The sequence below is a fragment of the Capra hircus genome, chromosome 2 (genome assembly GCF_001704415.2).
Source record: "Capra hircus breed San Clemente chromosome 2, ASM170441v1, whole genome shotgun sequence".
Lineage (NCBI taxonomy): Eukaryota > Metazoa > Chordata > Mammalia > Artiodactyla > Bovidae > Capra > Capra hircus.
Genome location: NC_030809.1, coordinates 101638196 through 101663095, shown reverse-complemented (window position 1 = coordinate 101663095; position 24900 = coordinate 101638196). Strand labels below are relative to the sequence as shown.

Below are 24900 nucleotides of genomic sequence, written 5' to 3'. Positions count from 1 at the left end.
AGGGAGTCAGTTAACCAATGTTTATTCTACTTCTCTAGGGTAGAAACAAACAAATGAGAAATGCTAGAGAGAGTATGGATTTACATCTACATATAATATGAATGGTAATTTGCATTCTCGAGTTTTTACATTTGCAACTTCTGATGCTTTTGAGTGACCTAAAGATCATGAGGTGTCATGAGTTAAAGTTTTGCGGGTCTTGAAATTCTTCATTCTGAGGGAGGAGTCAGTCACTTACCCTGTGAGTTGGCACTAGACTCTTCAGCTCAACACAGACTTATTGCATATGTAGTAACACAAAATGACAAAAAAATAATAATAAATAAAAATTTAGTAGTAGGAGAAAAATCCTCTAAAATAAAAAAATTCCTCTGGGAGAAAACCTCAGCAACTGGTTTTGGTAATGGAAGGGAAGAAAAAGTGAAAAGATCTAAAACATAAGTTTGGAAGAGATAAAGAATGAAATGATGAAATTTCTAGGTGACTTGGCTATGTGATGTCGACTTAAATATATAACATGACCTCTACCAGATGCTTGATACAGCATCTAGAAATCGTCATTCATCTAACTATCTCAGGGAATGCTCCAATCAAGACAAAAACAGGTTTCCAAATAAGAAAAGAGAATCAGCAAAAGTTGATGATGTGGTTAACTTGTGGTCTGGGGATATAATCAAGAAACAGGTGTCTTTTTGTGACAATGTGGTTCAAGTAAACGCCAGAGACTGCGCAGACATTTCAGGGAAGCAACAGGTGGGGAGAGCGGTTATGGAACAGACCGTTACTCTGAGCAAAGAACATTCTGAGAAAGTGATTTTTTTGCTGTTAACAGGAAAATCAGTAGCAGCACGCCACATGATACTGAAGCTTAGAGAACACAGGTTAGAGGCAAAAAAAAAAAAAAAAAAGTATTCAGTGTAGATAAAATATGTCTTCACTGGACAGAACTTACTTTGAAAATATCCATATCCAAAGGAAATTGAGGGTGTTCAGACTCATAGTGGCCAAGAAAAGACCAACTCTTCTTCTTGTGACAATATAGCAAAGCCTTATCTGGCTTTATGATTAAACCAGATTTGCTCTGTCTATTAAATCCAGGCTATTAAGGGGTAAAATAGGCATCTTTCGACTATATAGCAATTTGTACGATAAAAAGTAATGTACTAATAATATAATATAGTTTAATAATATAGTCTCAACTTCATTTTAGTGACAAAAATATTAAATGCTTTAATTTGCCAAAAGCATTTAATTCTAGAAAAGAAGTGATTGAAAGGACAACTTACAGAATGCTTTACTATATTTTAGCTATTCTACATGATGTACAAAGGTGGAATAACATAGCACATTCATTGATCTGGAGCTTTGGAAAGTCTGTGAATGTCACGGGCCTACCACGGACTCAGGAAGAGCAAAGAGCAAGCATTACGTGACTCTAAGGTAGAGAGGTTTGGAAGCGGCAAGCATGCAGGACAGCCAACGAGGTAACATCGCCCTTGGCAATTCTCACTTCCTGCTCCATTCTGTTTTAATATGATTCCACTAATATTTGGAACACAGATATACAAAGAGAATTTTTCAGGGAAATTAGTAATATTTCTGCCTAATTATAAAAGCAAAACCAAACAAACAAAAAAACAACTTCTTCTGAAAGGGAAACAATGATTATATAGTTTTCTTTCTAAAACAAGAGTCTTTTAGTTCATTTAAAAACACGTGTCATACAAGGAAATATATAAACTTCCCTTAAAAGGATAACGCAGCCTATACTGTTGACATGGGAAGATTACCATGATAATGCTCTTACGCAAAAAAAAAAAAAAAAAAGGCAACATATGCAGTATGAAAATACATATTTCAGTATACAATAAAAATAGAGATGAGAAAAATGGAGATGTTTTCAGTTTTAAAAAATAAACTGGTGTCTAGGAAAAATGTTTTCCTACTTCTTAAAGAATAGCAGACTAAAAATGTTCAACATAAAGTTCTTAACACCAGCTTTATAGATTATTTACCTCTGTAACTTTAATAATTAGGTTGTGGCAGTATATGCTTTTGCAGAAGGCTGATATTTTAATATCAAATATTTTTGAATGATTGATATTAAATAAGTTGACTACTAACTCGGAAATCTGAATTTCTTATTTTGAAAGCTGTAAATGATTCAAAGTTTCTAATATTGAATAATGTAGTTCAGCAGTATTTTGGAGCCAGCTATATAGACTTATAAGAGCCAATTGTTTAATTTTCAATTTTCTTCCTGCCAATTGATGTCACTTTGGTAGCTTGAAATGGGCCATGATGGGAGTATTCACATCATGAAAATCGGCAAACATTATAAATCAGGGTATTTTTTTTTACACACAGAGAACTGGTTGTTAAACATGTACCAGCACATCATTGGTCTAGTTCCTAAGACTTCTTGTGATATTTTTGTAGAATATATCTTTAATAATTAAAATTTTTCTTTGACAAAAACAAGAAGTTAATATGAACTCATTTTTTTAAAAAGGTTTTGAGCACTCTTGTTACTTTCTTAAAATAGAATAAAAAAATGCTCTTTATTTTAAAACAGATACACATTCTCCCCAATATAATAGACAAAATTCCTTTTCAGTAGGATTTATTACAAATAACTGGTTTCTTATATTTATGTCATTACTGCTGCTGCTAAATCGCTTCAGTTGTGTCCGACTCTGTGCGACCCTGTAGACGGGCAGCCCATCAGGCTCCCCCGTCCCTGGGACTCTCTAGGCAAGAACACTGGAGTGGGTTGCCATTTCCTTCTCCAATGCATCAAAGTGAAAAGCGAAAGTGAAGTCACTCAGTCGTGTCCGACTCTTCGCGACCCCATGGACTGCAGCCTACCAGGCTCCTCAGCCCATGAGATTTTCCAAGCAAGAGTACTGGAGTGGGGTGCCATTGCCTTCTCCGTACTGGAAACCTAAGAGTTTCAAATTTCTGGAGAAGTCAGAAAGAGAGAAAATATAATTGTTTTGTTTATAACGTATAATTTTACCGAATTATTTTCATAATTAGTTTGAGAGGAAGGTTTTCCCTACTCCCGGAAAACACAAGATTCAAACCTGTAATTTTTCAGATAGAAACCATAAAAGTTATAAGAATATTCTCTGGTTCATTCAGTCCTTTGTTAACTTTTGTGAAGTCATCAGTTTTACTAAGTCATTACTAGTGAAGTCGCTCAGTTGTGTCCGACTCTTTGTGACCCCATGGACTGTAGCCTACCAAGCTCCTCTGTCCATGGGATTTTCCAGGAAATGGTACTGGAGTGGATTGCCATTTCCTTCTCCTTCCTATCAAATAGTTCAATCAGGTTTTTAAAATCTTCCTGAGGTACATACTTAAAAATTCTATAAAGTATAATTTCTGTTGCTCTGACAAAATTTTTCCTAGAATTTAAAGAATATATGATGATAGCTCACCATTATCCCATGATACCAGAAAAAACAACATTGTGAGTGTTCTAATTTTTATAAGGTTTGATTCAGAGTACTTTTAACCATTCAGTGATTTTGTTGGTTCAATTTAACTTAATATATTCCTATAAATGACAGTGCTCCCATTACATATCTCATACCAATGAACAACTTTAGTCACAGTTGCAAAATGGCAGGGTCAGAATATAATAAATAAAATATATTTATATTTATTCTCTTTGTAAAAGAAAATCACCGAAATCTGCAGTAAAACTAAACAAAGATGTCACTTAAAAACTATAACATTTATAACTTGGTTTTGATGTCATAGACATTATAGATGGAGAAATAACTAAAGAAAAATGAGAATTATTTGAAGATGTAATTTGTTCCAAAATAAATGCAATCTAATAGACATACTTAGAGTTAAATATAGAAATGGAAGAATCTCAGATGTAAGACAAATTGGTAAAACTACACTTCACCAAAATAGACCACTTCATTAAAATGTGTTAAACATGGTAAAGAACACTAGAACTTTGGCAACATTTTTAAATTTTAAGTCCTAGAGGTAGGGTTTTAGAATTTAGAGCTCAGCCAAGTGCCATAAATAAATTAATTAATAATCAGTTTACGCTTATTGTAAGACAAAGTACCGTGAATATAGAAAATAAAATTATAAATCTGAAAATTTTAATATTTCACTCTGCAAATGACTATAGAATACGAAGTATAATAGAGAATACAAAGCATAATAAATATAAAAACATCAATTGATCTGTTAAATCATAATGATTTACATTAAAATAGATGCTAAAATATACCTTTAGCTTATGTTCTTTTCTGTTGATAATGACAGCTGTAATCTGTTGGTCCATAAAAATTAGAATAGTACAAAGTAAAGCTGGAATAATAGCAGCTATTACTGTCCACCATGGATTTGGACCTAAAGGGGTAACAAACCAGCCACGATCATCTCTTGTGGGCTGTGAAAAATTAAAGAATGCATAGTTATTAACTGGATTAATAAATATCTAATCAAATGAAGTCTTATAATACCAGGAAAGCCCTAATTATAAACTGATATGCCTAGTGAATTATACTTAATAACAATATTCACAAAACATGGTACCAGGCACCATTCTAAGTGTTTTAAATATTTCAACTCACTTTTTCCTTCACAACAGTCTAAAGAAGTCACAGACAAGGAAACAGGCATAGAGAATAAATTTCTCAAGGTCCCAAAGCTCGTGAGTGGTGAAGACAATATTTCAACTCTGATAGGCTGGCTCAAAAATCTGTGTTCTTAATCAACATTAAATAAAATCATATTACCATTATCATATGTGCTATTAGATTGGCAAATTCATTCACTTTTACAAATATCACATTGACAACTGTGTATAACTCATTTTAGATGTGTATCCAGGCCACTAAGTAAAAACAGCCAAAAGACACTCAGGGAAGGGTTCTAAACATGGCTGGTGCCTGAGATGAGTCCCAAATGAATTCATTTTGACAATTCTTTGAGGAAGTCCCCAGCTCTGTTTGATAGGCAAGAAAACAGGTTCAAAGAGATTAAGTAACTGGCCCAAGGTCATAGCTGTAACGTGGTTCACACTCTATTCCAGACCTAATTTTATTTGTTTTCCAATCCCTATCCATTGTGCAATTCTGCAAAAAGAAAATGCATTTCCCTTATTTTCAAAATGTGTCCTTATCTTTTAGGAATATAGACTTTCCTACTGGAAGAATTAACAGGAAACTTTTTCAAGTGGCTTCCAGGTCTCTATTTCTGTGATTACTATTTATTTTTTAATATTAGACCAAAACTGTAGTTGGGCTGTGGGCATTTTATTTTCTGTTATATTAATCAATATTCTTTATATTTTCATGAAAATCCCAAGTGGTAGGTTTATAGCCATCATCTGAATAAAAATTAGACCTACAGAGATGGAGAAATAGTAAATGTTATGATAACTTCACCTTGAAAACACTTGGTACTTGTAGTTTTGGAGACGGGATCCCAATGGCATAGTCAATTAAAACCATACATAGGATCGTAAGAAAGACAGCAAAGTCGCTCACTATGGATCGAACCTAAAGATAATTAAAACACTTGTCACTTGAAGGAACTATAAATAGTGAGGAATACTCAGGAATATAATCTAGAATCACACTTCATGACATGATATCATAATATTACATTGTATACATACTATAATATTACTGTTAATTCTGTCATATTTATATTTATGTACCTCTGTCATTAAGATAAATATACACTCAACCTTTTCAAAATGAGGCATTATGGAATAGCTACAATGCTGATTGTGCTGTTTTCAGTATTTATTTAAAATCTAAGTTTATTATGGGAATCATGCATGGTACATGCACACCAGTGATGATGATAAAAATCTAAATTTATTATGAATTCCAGTGTGTGAATATTCAAAATACAGAATAACATTGCATGGAGAGAATTTGGCTAAATTTTAATACTCTGTCTCACACAGGTAACATTTGAATATGATAAACCCCAAACACTATAAAATAAAATCTGTTTTTATTGAAGTATCATAATAGTTTATCTGAGATATAAGTATAGCAGCAGGTAATGTGCACAACAGAGTAAATAAATTTAAAAGTTATTCTATTTCTCATTTATAAAGTCTTCTTTGAGCAAAATCCTTAAACAATGTTCAGTAAGATCTGGCTTTTATTAGGATGCCTTTATGTCACACACACACACACATACAAAATTCAGGAGTTTAATAAAAAAAATCAATTCTATATTAATCAAATTAAGCTTTTGGAGGAAAGAAATGAATCTTCCAACTTAGGGAAGGAAGAGGTAACAAAAAAAAAAGCTTCTCTCAAACAGTTCTTAAAACATTTTCCCAGAGTAGAATTTTCATCACAATTTTTAGCTCATCTCTCAAAAGCTTGTTTTCTTGTTTCTCTTCCTTTTCTTCTCTCTCCCTCCCTTCTTTCCGTAGTCCTTTTTTGGCTGAGTCAGGCCTTATAGGTGTTACTTTGCAGTGTTAAATATTGAACTAAGCTGTTTCTCTGTTTACTTTCTTTTCCAAATATGCAGATGCAAACGTGGTGGGTTAGGGGGAGGGACTGACACTTTAAAAATGAAAAAGGGGATAGTGTTCCAATGAGTCTTGCAGGGGCTTTCCCAATTACAAAATGTAACAGTGGCTCCTATGAGGTGTCTGTCAGGCTGGAATAGTTCCCACTGTTCACTGGGCAAGAAAGTGACAATCAGTAATGCAGTGTGTGCTTTTGAGTTCCAAAAATGAAAGTCGGAAAGTGGGAGTTTATCTCTGGGTTTGAAGTTAGGAGATAAGCCTGGAGGCAATCTGCACTCCCAGCTCCAGTCTCACAGAATGCTTCCTCTTCCCCACCTCACCACACCTCGCTCCAAATATGGCAGCTCAGTCACACAAAAGCCTTTTAGTGGCCCCTTTAATGACAGTAATTGCTCTCTCTTTTGTCCCAAAATACACATATCACCGTACCACGCTTTATGCTGGTAGACATTTTGATCAGAAAACCTGTAGTCTAAGTACCTTGGTTGGAAAATAGCGGCTAGTCTTGAACTGCTTCAGTGTGGCTGACAGAGTAACTGTGGAAAAGAAGAGGATCACTGACCAAAACAGAACATCTGGGACATAGGGGTGCTCGTGGCCGCAGGCTCGTCCAACATACTCCCCGTGCAGGGACTTGCATTCCTGCCAGAGAGTAAAACAAACGGAGCTATTAAGAAAAAAAGGCGGACACAGTTCTTTCAGAAAACTAATGTCTTAGGATCACTTGTAGTTGAGTTGCCAAGGTTTTTCATTAAGGCTCATGTTTGGATAGAAGTGAGCAGTAAGAACTGTCAGGTAGGTAGAATAGAGAAAAGGAGTTCAAAATGGCAGAAAGTGAAGAGGAGCTAAAAAGCCTCTTGATGAAAGTGAAAGAGGAGAGTGAAAAAGTTTGCTTAAATCTCAACATTCAGAAAACGAAGATCATGGCATCTGGTCTCATCACTTCATGGGAATTAGATGGGGAAACAGTGGACACAGTGTCAGACTTTATTTTTGGGGCTCCAAAATCACTGCAGATGGTGACTGCAGCCATGAAATTAAAAGATGCTTACTCCTTGGAATAAAAGTTATGACCAACCTAGATAGCATATTCAAAAGCAGAGACATTACTTTGCTGACTAAGGCCCATCTAGTCAAGGCTATGGTTTTTCCAGTGGTCATGTATGGATGTGAGAGTTGGACTGTGAAGAAGGCTGAGCGCCGAAGAATTGATGCTTTTGAACTGTGGTGTTGGAAAAGACTCTTGAGAGTCCCTTGGACTGCAAGGAGATCCAACTAGTCCATTCTGAAGGAGATCAGCCCTGGGATTTCTTTGGAAGGAATGATGCTGAAGCTGAAACTCCAGTACTTTGTCCACCTCATGTGAAGAGTTGACTCATTGGAAAAGACTCTGATGCTGGGAGGGATTGTGGGCAGGAGGAGAAGGGGACGACAGAGGATGAGACGGCTGGATGGCATCACGGACTCGATGGACGTGAGTCTGATTGAACTCCGGGAGTTGGTGATGGACAGGGAGGCCTGGCGTGCTGCGATTCATGGGGTCGCAAAGAGTCGGACACGACTGAGCGACTGAACTGAACTGAAAAGACAAGGAAGGTCAAAGGAAGGTCCGAGGACCAGAGTGAAGACTTCAGGTAGAACAATCAGCACTCCTGGCTAAGCCCAACTTGCACAGGGCAGGCCCAGGTGGAGGAAAAAACATATAGAAGGAGGAGCCAAAGCGCTTTTCTCTCTCTCTTTCTCTCCTGTGTGCATGTGCTCTTTCTCTCTCTCTACCTCTCTCTCTCTCTCTCTCCCTCCCCCGCCTGCTCCTCCACTCTCTTCTCTTCGAGTGTTTGGGTTGGCATGCCTTCATGCTTTGAGGATGGATTCTCCTGCTATCTTCTAAATAAAATAGAGCTGTAACACTGATTTGCCTAAGAGCTATAACACTGTTTGTCCAAGACCCGAGAGCTGTGACGCACCGAGGGCTTTAATGTCCGTCGCTCCAAATCTTTGTTGTGACGAGACAAAGAACCAAGGAACACACACTCACGTGACAGAACCATTTCCTAAAATTTTTGCCTTTTAAAAATAAATCTATAAAACTGATTGATTCACCAATCATCAACTTAATTAAGTATCACATTAACCCTATAAAATATGTAGTTGCTATGATTTCCATGTTGTATCTGAGGAAACTATGGTATAGAGAAGGTAAGTAATTTGCTATAGCCTCACCACTGCTGGGCAGCAGCAGAGCTGGTGGGAATATTATTGCATATTAAAGGAGAACAGTGATTCTCAGAATTATCTAGTCCTAAAGCTCCCAAGAAAGGTGGGAAAAGCAACAACAACAACAAAAATACGATATATTATTACTGAAGTGAAACTAGAAGTCAAAGATGGGGCTCAAACTTAAATTATAGAACAAAAGAGAAAAAGTACTATAGGAGCAGGACAAAGTTCATATTTACTATGACTTTTTCAGGAGCTTCCCAGGTGGCTCAGGGGTAAAGAACCCACCTGCCAATGCAGAAGACCCGGGTTCCATCCCTGGGTAGGGCAGGTACCCTGGAGAAGGAAGTGGCAAACCACTCCAGGATTCTTGCCTGGAGAATTCCATGGGTAAAGGAGCCTGGCAAACTATACTCCATGGAGTCACAAAGAGTCAGGCACGACTGAGCAACTATATAACAACAACAACAACAACAAATGACTTCATGATCTTTCTTTTTTTTTTTTTTCCTGGTATATATTTTATAAGCCCCTGAAGAATCATTTCTAATTGCTGTCTTAGCCATGAGGTGGCAGCAAAGTCAAAAAATTTTTCTTTCTTGGAGGAAAAAAACAGCATTTTAAACAATATTATTTTGAAATTAAGACTTTTTTAAAAAGCTCATATTAGATTGGATTGTACCATTTCATTTTAAAGATTAGAACATTAAATTTTAATTTTTTATTTCAAAACAGAAAAGAATGGGTTAAGTGATCCAGTGACCTTGCTAGTACCTGAGATATTCTGAACCTGAATTAGGAATTGAATTGTGCCATGGTACAGAAAGATATTAGGAGAAAATATGGACTGCCAGATTGATCACCAGCAGAGACTGTCCAATGAACAAAGCCCCAAGCCCTGGAGTACAGCAGGAAACACATACCTTTGAAAGATTCTAGACGAAATCACAGACCTCTACCTTGTTATCCAAAAACAAACTAGTAAAATCACTTGGGACAGTTACCTGTAAGGCTGAGATTTTTGAGAAATATTGTTTGTATACTTTATAATTATCTAAAACAATTCTGTTCCTTTTTCTAATCGAACTGCAAATGCTACATTTTTTTTTTTGCTAGCTAAAGTTGAATTCCAATTAACCACTTTAAGTTAATACAGAGCACAGAAACTTTGCTAATTGGAAAAAAAAAAATCCCCAAGCCTTAATTATAGCTTTAGTTTTTCCTTCTCTCAAAACTCTGTTAAAATGGATAAAGAAGCAAAAACAAATCCTTGAAATTTTTAGTCCCTTCTCTTGCCCCTTGTTCAGCTTTACTAGTAAAGCAATTACTAAGCAAAGTAGTGGAATATATATATATATATATGGAAGCTAGAAAAATGATACTGATGAACATATCTGCAGGCCCAGACACAGAGACTGGACTTGTGAATGGATGAAGGAGAGGATAGGATGAATTGAAAGCAGCGCTGAAATAGATACATTACCACGTGCAAAATAGCTAGTGGGAAGTTGCTGTATAACACAGGGAGCTCAACCTGGTGCTGTGATGACCTAGAAAGGTGGGATGCTGGGGGAGAAGTTCAAGACGGAGCAGGTATGTGTATACTTATGGCTGACTCATGCTGTTGTATGGCAGAAACTAACACAACACTGCAAAGCAATTATCCTCCAATTAAAAGTAAATAAAGAAAAGAATGGATAAATACAAAGAGGAGCTAAAAGTTCCTTTGTAAACACATTACCTATATATGTGTGATCATCTTCAATCTTTTGTGCAGATATAAAAGTCTTCCAAGTCTTGGACTTGGTTGAGTCTTGTTCTCAATTCTTAGTAATATAGAAACCATTTAAAGAATTATTTAAGTGTCTTATAAGCTATAATACATTGCCATTAGCCTGCCTAGGCAGTCACTTTAATTCAAAGCAAATTTGAAAAGCATATTTTTCTTTCTTTTAGGGGGGCAGTATGTTATTTAAAAAGGAAAAATTGTGAGCTACTATATTCTACATTTATTTTCTGGTTTATACCAACTGTACCCTTAAAACACACACACACACATGAAGTCCTGAGATTTGGAAGAGAAAACTACATCTAAATCCTGGTCTCTTATTTTGAGTCTCACATATGGTTTCACTTACGAAAATGAAAAAAACGCTTGTTGACAAACTCATTTCTACTAATTATTCTTCAACACGTTTTAAGCTTCAACAATTTTATAAGTTGGTAAAAATTAAGTTTGATAAAGTAAGAAATTAGAGTTGGCATTAGTGTCCTGCCCCTTATTTATGTATAAGCTAAATATGTAATTCTGGCATTGAAACAATTCTTAACCAATTGCTAGTTAATTGCCTGTGAATATTTTAAACCTTGTCTAGGAATTCCTTATAATGACAGATTTTGATATACTGCTAAAATATATATATAAACATAGAAACCTAAGTACTCTAGCTTGCTATAAAACACTTGAATTAAGCATTATTCACAATAGTCAAGATATGGAAATAACCTAGATGTCTTCAATGGATGAATAGATTAAGAAACTGTAGTATAAACATACAATAGAATATCATTCACCCTTAAAAAGGAAGGCAATGTCACTGCAGCAACATGAATGAACCTGTAAGACATGCTAATCGAAACAAGCCAGACACAGAAAGACAAATACTGTATGATTTATCTTCTATGTGGAAGCTAAAAGTCAAACACAGAAGCAGAGAGTAGAATGATAGTTACCAATGACTAGGGAGAGAGGAAAAATGGGGAAATATTGGATGAAGGGAACAAAGTTTCCCTTATGCAGGATGGATAAACTATGAAGTGCTAGTGTATAACACAGTGACTATGGTTAATAATATTGCATTAAATAATTGAAATTTGCTGGGAGAGTAGATCTTAATTGTTTTCACCAAGTAAAAAGGTTCCTTATGTGAGGTGATATGTGTGTTAATTAGCTTGATTGTGGTAACCATTCACCTTGTATACATTCATCAAAATATCTTTTATACCTTAAATATATAATTTTTATTTGTCAATTATACCTCAATAAAGCTAGAAAACAAAATAAACCAAGACATTTACATTAAATAGTAAATCTTCGATTTGAGACTGCTTTTCAAAATAATCATTAAATGTTTATTGAACACTTACTATGCATACAGTTATTTGGGAGAATCAAAGAAAGCTAAAGTTCTTGCCATTGCTGAGTTAGCAAGGTAAAAATTAAAGTTCATGAGCTATGTAACAATTCAATTAAAAGTTATCAAGTGACTAATACACAGTAAATATCACATGACCATTTTTACAAAACTAGTTATAACAGCCATTAGCACTGTTAATAAAATTAATAAAATGCTTTTGATGATCCTGATGGTTATGCTCAAAAAAAAAATAGAATAACAATTAAGACAAATCGTTATGGCCCTCAATGACTTAAAATTGTAAGTTTTTTTCATTATGTAGAATACCCTTTGGTGATAAGTGCTACTTCTGGTCAAGATTAGCAATTATTTATTGTAAACAGTGCTTTTACCTAATGAAAAATAATATTAAAATTTCTGCCAGACTGCCAGAACTTAACAAAGAAAAAAAAAAAAAAGGCACCTCAGGATTAGATTTGCTTTGTTTGATTGATTGCAAAGTATTTTTCATTGTGCTTTGCTTGACCCTAAAACTTCTAATATTTAAAATTAACTCATGCCTAAGTAGATCAATTGTGCTATGAGTCTCTTAGAAATGTATGATTCAGGATTTGCTACTATATGGAATAGATATTGGACTTCCCTGGTGGGTCAGAGGTTAAAGTGTCTGCCTGGAATCCAGGAGACCCGGGTTCGATCCCTGGGTCGGGAAGATCCCCTGGAGAAGGAAATGGCAACCCACTCCAGTACTCTTGCCTGGAGAATCCCATGGAGGGAGGAGCCTGGTAGGCTACAGTCCATGGGTTGCAAAGAGTCGGACACGTTTTAATATGAAATTATTCAAGACTATAAAACACAGAGTAAATTATCATATTAAATAATTTAGAGATGAAATTATTGGGTAAGTGTATTGTAGGGGACACCAAGATGAGGGACAAAAGCAAGGAACTCTTAAAACATAATATCCTTATAGTTTATAAAAGGGGAATATACATGGAAGATGCATTGCTGAATGGATCAACCATGTCTAAATTCTGAACAACTGTAGCATTCTTTCTTGTTCAGCTCATCATTTCTTTTATTGGACAACTTAAATGAGCTCTCAGAAGTTTGGTAATCTTTTTTCTAAGGAAAAATACAACAGAATAAATGTTAACTATAACAGAAAAAAAATGAAAGTGAAGACATTTTAGAGCAAATGACTAGGGTAAGAAGAAAGGTAGTAAAATATAGGTCAAAGGTGGAATTTTAAAAATTTTGATTCTGAAAAAAATACTTAATGAGGAAAAGTGAGAAAAATAGGCAACAGGTCAAGTACTTTTGTAAGAACTATGTTTAGAGTTTTATAATCGTACAACAAAAAAGGTTTGTGTGTATCACTAACCGGCTCACTTACTAAAATGTGTTTCTCATGAAATGAACTAGAATTCATACAGTTTTATGCTGATGGTTATAATGGGATTTGAGCTTATACAGGTAGGTAAATTGGCAGAAGCTTTGGACTGTAATGTTTGTAACTGAGAAGAATAGAAAAGAAACTAGAATGACTCAGATTTTAATACTTATTAAAAGCAGAATCTTTGTATTTTTTCAATTATGAGATTTGACCAGAAGTAAAGGATGTAAATATAGATGAAAATAGGTATGCACAAATATTACAAGAGATTAAGAAAAACAGAGATATTCAACTATGAGGGGGGAAAAAAGATATCATTAAAAAAAGAAAAGACAAATGTTTTTATTGTTTTTTTTTTTGTTGTTGTTGTTTTTTTAAATTTTTAATTTTTTTTTAAATTTTAAAATCTTTAATTCTTACATGCGTTCCCAAACATGAACCCCCCTCCCACCTCCCTCCCCACAACATCTCTCTGGGTCATCCCCATGCACCAGCCCCAAGCAAGCTGCACCCTATGTCAGACATGGACTGGCGATTCAATTCTTACATGACAGTATACATGTTATAATTCCCATTCTCCCAAATCATCCCACCCTCTCCCTCTCCCTCTGAGTCCAAAAGTCTGGTATACACATCTGTGTCTTTTTTCCTGTCTTGCATACAGGGTCGTCATTGCCATCTTCCTAAATTCCATATATATGTGTTAGTATACTGTATTGGTGTTTTTCTTTCTGGCTTACTTCACTCTGTATAATTGGCTCCAGTTTCACCCATCTCATCAGAACTGATTCAAATGAATTCTTTTTAACGGCTGAGTAATACTCCATTGTGTATATGTACCACATCTTTCTTATCCATTCATCTGCTGATGGACATCTAGGTTGTTTAAAGGTACAAGATTTAACTTTGATAGATGAAAAATATGTGTCATTCTCTTTCTTAAATGGAAGGAAGATAAGGAGAAAATGGAAGTAAGAAAACTCTTTCTGAGAGAGACGCCAAAATTTTAAGAAAAGTGACTTTGGTTTTCCCCAAAAGTTCAATATTTATACCAAAATATTAACAAACATCCCCTCCCCCTCAACATATTCTGAACAGCTGGAGCAGGATTACGGAGTGAAGTAAAAGCATTCTTTACACAGAAGGCTGACTTAGTTCTGTCATATGGTTTAATTTAGGTCAACATTACTCTTACTTAATGTGCCTTCAGTTAATCTAGTCACATTATGCCATATATGTGTGCTTTTAGAGTAATTTAGGACTACTAACTATTGGAAAAGCTTAATAACGAAGGAAAACCCCCAGTTAACTTATGCATATTTGAATGGATGAAATAAAACTATCACTTTTGTAATAGTATTTATTTAAAATAATTTGCCTTAGTGGCAATAATGTTAACATTCAAAATGTCAAAAAAGACCTTATAGTAATAAGATTCAAGACATGTTTCACTTACCGAAACAGTTAGGTTCTCCCAAATTATGTCGGAGGCAGAAATATTGGACTCCCTCCATTCCTTCAATGTATTATTACTAGGATTATGTGGCTCCACACAGTTACATCTGCAAAGACAAAACAGTGTCTTTTATGAAATAAGTATCTTTTTGTGACCAGACTTAAAATAGATGTGTAAGTAGTCCTTCTTCCCCAATCACACCCTTCCTCCATCTGAGAGATAAGTAGTTCGGTCATCCTAAATATTCCAAAACACACTATTTTCAGACATATGATAGATATATTACTAGGACATTAGAGCATTTTTAATGTTTCCTGGAATGAGAGGTCATTCCTTCTCTGTTCCAGTCAGAGGAAATTTTTTAAAGTATAGGTTAGAACACAAGGCTTTGGGGGCCTTTTAAATCAAGATGCTTTCTAAATCTTACAACAACCATTTACCCCTAAATTATAAGTCAAGTGGGAAAAAATGATAAACATCCAAATGTATTTTTATAATTTATGTATTTTTATTAATATTGTAAAAACATATATATGTTTATATATATATTTCATATTCTAAAGATCACTTAGAATTATGCTATGTAATTTTAAATTAAAGCTAAGTTGAAGAAAGAACCCTGTGTATCTCAGGATATACTTTGTGATGAGTGATAGTCTTATTAAAACTCAAACAATCAATATGCAAAAACTTTTTGAATAGCTACTATATATGCAAGGTAACAAGATAAATGCTGAGGGTAAGAGCAAACCAGTAAGAAAAGAAAATCAATTCTCTGTCATCCCCATACTCATTAGAAGGACTGATGCTGAAGCTGAAGCTCCAATACTTTGAGCACCTGATGCAAAGAGCCGACTCATTAGAAAAGACGCTGATACTGGTAAAGATTGAGGGCAGGAGGAGAAGAGGACAACAGAGGATGAGATGGTTGGATGGCACCACCGACTCAATGGGCGTGAGTTTGGGCAGACTCTAAGAGATAGTGGAGGACAAGGAAACCAGGCCTGCTGCAGTCCACACAAAGAGTAGGGGTTGCAAAGAGTAGGACACAACTGAGTGACTGAACAACAGCTACATACAAGGTAACATGACGAATGCTGAGGGTAAGAGCAGAAAGAATGGGAAAGATTTGGGCAATTCTTACTACTATGTAATAAAAAACAGCTTTTGATATCACATTCTTTATAACTTTGTAAGTAAATGAGAAGACACAAGCAAAGATTATCAACAAGTTAATGGTCTTAGATGTTAACTTCAATTTACAAATGGTTTGTTTAAAAAATTCGTTGTCTATTATTTGCCCTTCAGAGAGCATTTTCTTCTAGAAGCATTTGATAAAAATCGTATTTGGGCTCCCAGGTTAACCCACAAATACTACAAAACTTAAAAATAGGTTGGACTGCTATTTTAGTGATATCAATTGAACTGTAGAACTCAACTACTATTATTTCTATAGGAAAACATATTACAGTTTCTACTTGATAAATTCCTCTGCCTGAGCTACAGTCTCTCTTTCTACATCAGGAATTTTAGTCTGTTCTTTTTTATCACCACTCATTCATTTTTCAAAGCGTACTCAGTGTCTATTATTATAAGAAATTCTACTTGACTTGAGCAATACAGACAGGCCTGCACCTTTTCTCACTAAGGATGGTTAGAGTATTCTCACCTGGACTCACTTGGGACTGGGGCACTAAAAACACAGAGGAGTCCAATGAGAAAGTTGTTAATGAGGATTTTAAGGGAATGAGAGAAGGAAGTATTAGCCACTATGAGTAGCTGCAGTGACCACTGTGGTATCAGAAGGAGGAGACATAGCAAAAGGGAAACAAAGGTCTTTGAAAGGTAGTAATAGTCATTCATTAATGCAATCTGTTCAAATCTATAGGTTCCCAAGTCCCGGAGTGCTGCTGTTGCTAAGTCACTTCAGTCATGTCCGACTCTGTGCGACCCCATAGACAGCAGCCCACCAGGCTCTCCCGTCCCTGGGATTCTCCAGGCAAGAACACTGGAGTGGGTTGTCATTTCCTTCTCCAATGCATGAAAGTGAAAAGTGAAAGTGAAGTCCTTCAATCGTGTCCGACTCTCAGTGACCCCATGGAGTGCAGCCTACCAGGCTCCTCTGTCCATGGGATTTTCCAGGCAAGAGTCCTGGAGTGGGCTGCCATTGCCTCTGCTCCATACCAAAGTCCTGGATTAGTTGTACATAATCACAGAACACAGGCCTTTGTATCAGAAAGCTCTGTGCTTTACTGGTTGTGTGGCATGGGCAAGTTATTTAAGCACTCTAAACCTTGGTTTCCTCATAAAGTAAAATGAGGACTGAAATGCCTACCTAGTAGAGCTATTATGAAGAATACGTAACATGATATATACTACATGGCATGTACATGTTTATGCATTTTGTAATTGTTGCTCCTATCATCATCATGATTATCATCATTATTTTCTGGTTCACTTTTTGGTTTTTCATAAGATGTAATAAAACTGTTAACTTTCAATTGATGTAATACAAAAAAGAACAATAGGCTTTTCTCTAACATGCTGATATTCTTTTTTGTTTCCAATTCTTTAAAGAGAATTAAATTCTGACCAGCATTAAAATAGTTTCACTACTATTACTAAGAATCTATCAAAAGAAAGAAAATTCCCATTCAATTTTGACTCTGGGTCATTATTAGATCACTAGGCAAATATAGTAAAGATAATATATGAATAGAGAGAATAATTTCATTTTAAAAATAGCTTAAATTATTAAAATTACATTAAAACCATTAAATCACTGATTATTTTCTAAAATTAAAAATCAGATTTGGCTTCTAGCTTAAAAAAGAGGACTGAATACACGTTTATTTTGTTATGACCTAGAATTCACAAAGCTAAGGAATAATATAAAAAGAGACACGAGGAGATACATCAAAAAGAGAGATATGTAAACAAACAGAATATGAAAGTCATATGAAAATAGGATTTTTGAAAAAGCAGAACAGAAGAGCAATAATAACAGTACCTTTTAATTTAGTCCCTAAACTAGGTTGTCACATGAATATATCGAGACACAAGTGACATGGCCAAGTTTACACAGCTAGAAACTCCAGAGCCAGAATTTAAAACCTAGGTAGTGCTCTCTTACTCACTCACTCACTCATAAATATATGTATATATTTATATATAAACAGATATATGTAATTATATATAAAAATAAAATTTATAAATTTATATAGGATATATATATGTGTGTGTGTATATATATATATTCTTCCAACTGCAGTAAAAGAGGGAGCTGTCCTGATGAGTAAAATATCAAGGAGGGTCTTGACTAAGAGAAGAGTTTATACTCAAAAAAGAAACAGAGTAAAAAGAGGAAGCCAAAAACATGAGTACTAGTTTAAAGTTTGACTATACAATAGTTGATACCAGAAATCCATCCCCAACTGCTACAGACTTACATACATACCACTCCAAGAATAGACTCAGTCTTTTCTCTAAGCAATACCATCAACACTGTAAGGCAAAATTACTTTGGACCTAGAGGTCTTTATCGAATGAAATCATCAAATCAAATGTAAGGAAGAATGAAAAAAAAATGTTTATTCTTTGCAGATTCTAGCTTTTTTGTGCATGTGTCATTAATTAGAAAGCATAACTTGTAAGGAAACAAAGAAGATATAGGATGAAGGAAAGAGGGCTTCCAACCTAAGAGAGCAGTGAAAGGACTCTCAGAATGGCAGATGTAGCAGAGCCCAAGAGCAAATCACAGAGGGAGTGAATCACAAGATGGATGAATGCAAAGTTCCACTCTCTCCCCCACAGAAACTGCAATTTAACAAAATACGTTCCAAATACTGCAATGAGAATTCTAGACTCTAGTCAAGATGTTGCCATACCAGAATGCAAAGCTGTGAAAAGCCACATTCAAATGGATAAGAAGAGCAATTTCACTTCAATTGCCTCAGCCCCTTTTCTAAGCTGGCACAGCTCAGCAATGGTAGAGAATAACCTGGCTCACACTTTTTACCCTGGGGGTGAAGAAAAAAGTAGACGCTGTATCTGACATTCCAGCTCTTCAGAGGGCTACTGAGGAACTGGTAACTGTCTTGTCTAATTCAGAGTACTGACAGAACCATTGTAGTCTGGATGCCTTGGTGCCACTGAGAACAAAGAAGAATGGGTAAATTGGCATTCAGGGACTAGGATGGCTCAATGCAGTTAGGGGTAGAACAATCTGAGGCTTCTCCCTCTGGAAGGACTGAAAGGAGCATATGTCTGATGTTCAAGCTCTTTAGAAGAATGCAGAAGGGGCTGGTATCTGTCTCACCTAATTCAGGCTGCTGATGAGGAGTCAGCATACAGCAGACATCTGGAGGTCTCTGAGAACAAGGGACATCATAGCAGCTTGCTACTGAAAAACCAGGACTTCCTAGGCGGCGCAATGGTGAAGAATCTGCCTGCCAATGCAGGACCTGCAGGAGATGCAGGTTCAATCCCTGAGTCAAGAAGATCCCCTGGAACAGAAAATGGCACTCCACTACAGTATTCTTGCCTGGGAAATTCCATGGACAGAGGGCCTGACAGGCTATAGTCCATGGGGTCATGAAGAACTAGACACAACTCAATACCAACACACATCGTAAAACCAGAGAACTTGCAGTACGACAGAGTGACCCCAGGTAGAGCAAAAAATTATGAGTCCCTGGAAAAAGAAATCAGCCAGCTCTACCTAATTGAGAAATTGCACACACAGGCTCAAAGAATTTGCATTCCCTTCCCTCTAAGAAAAGGCCAGTCTATAAAGACTATGAGATGTGGCTTTTATTTCAAGTGTGCCAATCCTAAAACAACATTATGGGATACATGAAGAAACAGGGAAACATGGCCCATACAAAAGAATGCTGCTGCTGCTGCTGCTAAGTCGCTTCAGTCGTGTCCAACTCTGTGCGACCCCATAGACGGCGGCCCACCAGGCTCCCCCATCCCTGGGATTCTCCAGGCAAGAAAACTGGAGTGGGTTGCCACTTCCTTCTCCAATGCATGAAAGTGAAAAGTGAAAGTGAAGTCGCTCAGTCGTGTCTGACTCTTAGCGACCCCATGGACTGCAGACCACCAGGCTCCTCAGTCCATGGGATTTTCCAGGCAAGAGTACTGGAGTGGGTTGCCATTGCCTCTCTGTACAAAAGAATAAAATAAATAAAATTTATCTTAAAGAAATGGAGGCATATAAATTACCTGACAGAGAATTAAAATAACCATTATAATGATACACTATGAGATCAAGATGACACATAAATATCAGCAAAAAATAAAGTATTAAAAAGAACAAAACAGAGAATTTGGAGTGAAAGAATACAATAATTGAAGTAAAAAAATTCAGTAGGAGGATTTAACACTAGGTTCAATTAAGCTGAAGAAAAAATCAGTGAACTTGAGGACAAGTCACTTGAAATCATCCAGTCAGAAGACTAGATCAGAAAAAAGAATGAAACAGAGTGAATAAAGTCTGAGGAACACATGGGATATCATAAGCAAATCAATATATGCATCATGGGACCCTGGAAGAACAAAGAGTGTAAGTGATAGAAAACTTATATAAAGATATAGTGCCCTGAAACTTCCCAAAACTAAGGAAGGAAATTATATCCATATTTAAGAAATCCAGTGGATTCCAACCATAGTAAATCCAAACAAATCCACACTAAGAGACATTATAATCAAACTGTCAAAAGAGAAATACAGAGAAAATTCTAACAGCAACAAGAGAAAAGTGAATCACCATGTGCAAGAGAAGTCCCATAATACCATCAGTGAATTTTTCAGCAGGAACTCTACAGGCCAGAAGGCAGTGGGATGATATATTCAAGGTGCTAAAAGGGAAAAACTGCCAACCAAGAACACTATATGTAGCCAAAAAAAAAAAAAAAAAAAAGTGGTACTTGAAAAATGAAGGAAAAAGAAAACCTTCCCATGTTTAAAGGAAAAAAAACAAACGCTGAGGGAGTTCATCATCACTATAACTGCCTACAAGAAATGCTAAAGGGATTCCATCAAGCTCAAACAAAAGGATGCTGAACAACACACTAATACATGGAGAAATATACCATGTTCATGGATCGGAAGAATCAATATAGTGAAAATGAGTATACTACCCAAAGCAATTTACAAATTCAATGCAATCCCTATCAAGCTACCAGCCACATTTTTCACAGAACTAGAACAAATAATTTCAAGATTTGTATGGAAATACAAAAAACCTCGAATAGCCAAAGCAATCTTGAGAAAGAAGAATGGAACTGGAGGAATCAACTTGCCTGACTTCAGGCTCTACTACAAAGCCACAGTCACCAAGACAGTATGGTACTGGCACAAAGACAGACATATAGATCAATGGAACAAAATAGAAAGCCCAGAGATAAATCCACACACATATGGACACCTTATCTTTGACAAAGGAGGCAAGAATATACAATGGAGTAAAGACAATCTCTTTAACAAGTGGTGCTGGGAAAACTGGTCAACCACTTGTAAAAGAATGAAACTAGATCACTTTCTAACACCCCACACAAAAATAAACTCAAAATGGATTAAAGATCTAAATGTAAGATCAGAAACTATAAAACTCCTAGAGGAGAACATAGGCAAAACACTCTCAGACATAAATCACAGCAGGATCCTCTATGATCCACCTCCCAGAATTCTGGAAATAAAAGCAAAAATAAACAAATGGGATCTAATTAAAATTAAAAGCTTCTGTACAACAAAGGAAAATATAAGCAAGGTGAAAAGACAGCCTTCTGAATGGGAGAAAATAATAGCAACTGAAACAACTGACAAACAACTAATTTCAAAAATATACAAGCAACTTCTGCAGCTCAATTCCAGAAATATAAACGACCCAATCAAAAAATGGGCCAAAGAACTAAGTAGACATTTCTCCAAAGAAGACATACGGATGGCTAACAAACACATGAAAAGATGCTCAACATCACTCATTATTAGAGAAATGCAAATCAAAACCACAATGAGGTACCACTTCACACCAGTCAGAATGGCTGCGATCCAAAAATCTGCAAGCAATAAATGCTGGAGAGGGTGTGGAGAAAAGGGAACCCTCCTACACTGTTGGTGGGAATGCAAACTAGTACAGCCACTATGGAGAACAGTGTGGAGATTCCTTAAAAAATTGCAAATAGAACTACCTTATGACCCAGCAATCCCACTTCTGGGCATACACACCGAGGAAACCAGAATTGAAAGAGACACATGTACCCCAATGTTCATCGCAGCACTGTTTATAATAGCCAGGACATGGAAACAACTTAGATGTCCATCAGCAGATGAATGGATAAGAAAGCTGTGGTACATATACACAATGGAGTATTACTCAGCCGTTAAAAAGAATTCATTTGAATCAGTTCTGATGAGATGGGTGTAACTGGAGCCAATTATACAGAGTGAAGTAAGCCAGAAAGAAAAACACCAATACAGTATACTAACACATATATATGGAATTTAGGAAGTTGGCAATGACGACCCTGTATGCAAGACAGGAAAAAAGACACAGATGTGTATACCAGACTTTTGGACTCAGAGGGAGAGGGAGAGGGTGGGATGATTTGGGAGAATGGGAATTATAACATGTATACTGTCATGTAAGAATTGAATCGCCAGTCCATGTCTGACGTAGGGTGCAGCTTGCTTGGGGCTGGTGCATGGGGATGACCCAGAGAGATGTTGTGGGGAGGGAGGTGGGAGGGGGGTTCATGTTTGGGAACGCATGTAAGAATTAAAGATTTTAAAATTAAAAAAAAATAAAAATTAAAAAAAAAATAGATTGTTGTAAATATACGATGCTTTAGGTAAGCCCCATGGTAACCATCAAGAAAGTACCATTTTGTGTAGAACATCCACAAAAGAAAATTTAAAGGGATCAAAACATATCACTACCAAAAGAAATCAACAAAACACAAAGGAAGGAAAAAAGAGAGGAAAGGGGGTGAAGGATAAATATAAGACAGAAACAACTAACAACATGGCAATAGTAAGTTCTTCTCTATCAATAACTACTTAAATGTAAATGGATTTTACTCCCTAATCAGAAGATATAGAGTGGTTAAATGGATTAGAAAAAATCCAACTATATGCTATCTAGAAAAGATTTTTGATTTAGGAACACACATAGAGTGAAAGTTAAAGTATAGAAAAAAATATGCAAATAGTAACTGAAAGAGACCAGGGGCCAGGGTGGGCCATAATCATATTAGACAAAATAGACTTTAAGTCAAAAACTGTCAAAAGAGACAAAGAAGGACATGATAAATAATAAAAGAGTCAATTAATTGGGTAGATACAACAATTAAAAAGATATATGTACCTAATAGCAGAGCACTAAAATATAGGAAGGAAACACTGACAGAATTGAAGGGAAAGATGGATAATTACACAATAATATTAGGAGATTCCAATACCTCACTTTAAATAATGGATAGAATCCAGATAGAAGATGCATAAGGAACTGCGAACTTCCAGATGTTCAAGCTGGTTTTAGAAAAGGCAGAGGAACCAGAGATCAAATTGCCAACATCTGCTGGATTATGGAAAAAGCAAGAGAGTTCCAGAAAAACATCTATTTCTGCTTTATTGACTATGCCAAAGCCTTTGACTGTGTGGATCACAATACACTGTGGAAAATTCTGAAAGAGATGGGAATACCAGACCACCTGACCTGCCTTTTGAGAAACCTGTATGCAGGTCAGGAAGCAACAGTTAGAACTGGACATGGAACAACAGACTGGTTCCAAATAGGAAAAGGAGTACCTCAAGGCTGTATATTGTCACCCTGCTTATTTTATTTACATGCAGAGTACATCATGAGAAACGCTGGACTGGAGGAAGCACAAGCTGGAATCAAGATTGCTGGGAGAAATATCAATAACCTCAGATATGAAGATGACACCACCCTTATGGCAGAAAGTGAAGAGGAACTAAAAAGCCTCTTGATGAAAGTGAAAGAGGAGAGTGAAAAGGTTGGCTTAAAGCTCAACATTCAGAAAACAAAGATCATGGCATCAGGTCCCATCACTTCATGGGAAATAGATGGGAAACAGTGGAAACAGTGTCAGACTTTATTTTTTGGGACTCCAAAATCACTGCAGATGGTGATTGCAGCCATGAAATTAAAAGACACTTACTCCTTGGAAGAAAAGTTATGACCAACCTAGATAGCACATTCAAAAGCAGAGACATTACTTTGCTGACTAAGGTCTGTCTAATTAATTCTGGTATAGGGGTTGAAGGACAAAAGTATTTTTAAAAACTATTACTATAAAAATATGTTAATGGATACATAATTTAGAAAGGTGTAATGTTTTGACATCAATAACACATCAAGGCTATGGTTTTTCCAGTAGTCATGTATGGATGTGAGAGTTGGACTGTGAAGAAGGCTGAGCGCCGAAGAATTGATGCTTTTGAACTGTGGTGTTGGAGAAGACTCTTGAGAGTCCCTTGGACTGCAAGGAGATCCAACCAGTCCATTCTGAAGGCAATCAGCCCTGGGATTTCTTTGGAAGGAATGATGCTAAAGCTGAAACTTTGGCTACCTCATGAGAAGAGTTGACTCACTGGAAAAGACTCTGATCCTGGGAGTGATTGTGGGCAGGAGGAGAAGGGGATGACAGAGGATGAGATGGCTGGATGGCATCACGGACTCGATGGATGTGAATCTGAGTGAACTCCAGGAGACGGTGATGGACAGGGAGGCCTGACGTGCTGCGACTCATGGGGTCACAAAGAGTCGGACACGACTGAGCGACTGAACTGAACTGAAGGAAACAGAGGATTTGTAAAATACTATAGACCAAATGAACCGAATATCATATACAGGGCATTTCACCCAACAGCAGCAGAATATACAGTCTTTTCAAGCACACACAAACCATTCTCCATAAGAGACCACATTTTAGGTCACAACCTAGACTTAACAAATTTGAGAAGACTGAAATCAAAGTAAGTGTACTTTCAAAGCACAGTGCAATGAAACTAGAAATCAAAAACAGAAGGAAACTAAAAAATTCAAAAATATATGGAAATTAAGCAATGCATTCTTGAACAACCAATAAGCCAAAGAAGATATCAGAAGAGAAATTAGAAAGTATCTTAAGAC

General features: G+C 36.2%; 1 protein-coding gene across 8 annotated transcripts in view; it reads right to left on the bottom strand.

The window, feature by feature from the left end:
* Positions 1-24900, bottom strand: part of SLC4A10 (solute carrier family 4 member 10) — a 352866-nt gene that overhangs the window by 34254 nt on the left and 293712 nt on the right. For 7 of the 8 annotated variants that reach the window (XM_005676049.3, XM_005676051.2, XM_018063730.1 and 4 more), the window contains 4 exons: positions 14742-14847; positions 7016-7177; positions 5424-5537; positions 4262-4423 (listed from right to left, as the gene is read on the bottom strand). In XM_005676049.3, coding sequence (XP_005676106.1) covers positions 4262-4423; positions 5424-5537; positions 7016-7177; positions 14742-14847 — 544 coding nt within the window. The remainder of the gene's footprint in view (positions 1-4261; positions 4424-5423; positions 5538-7015; positions 7178-14741; positions 14848-24900) is intronic. The other variant, XM_018063774.1, reaches the window with a different exon arrangement.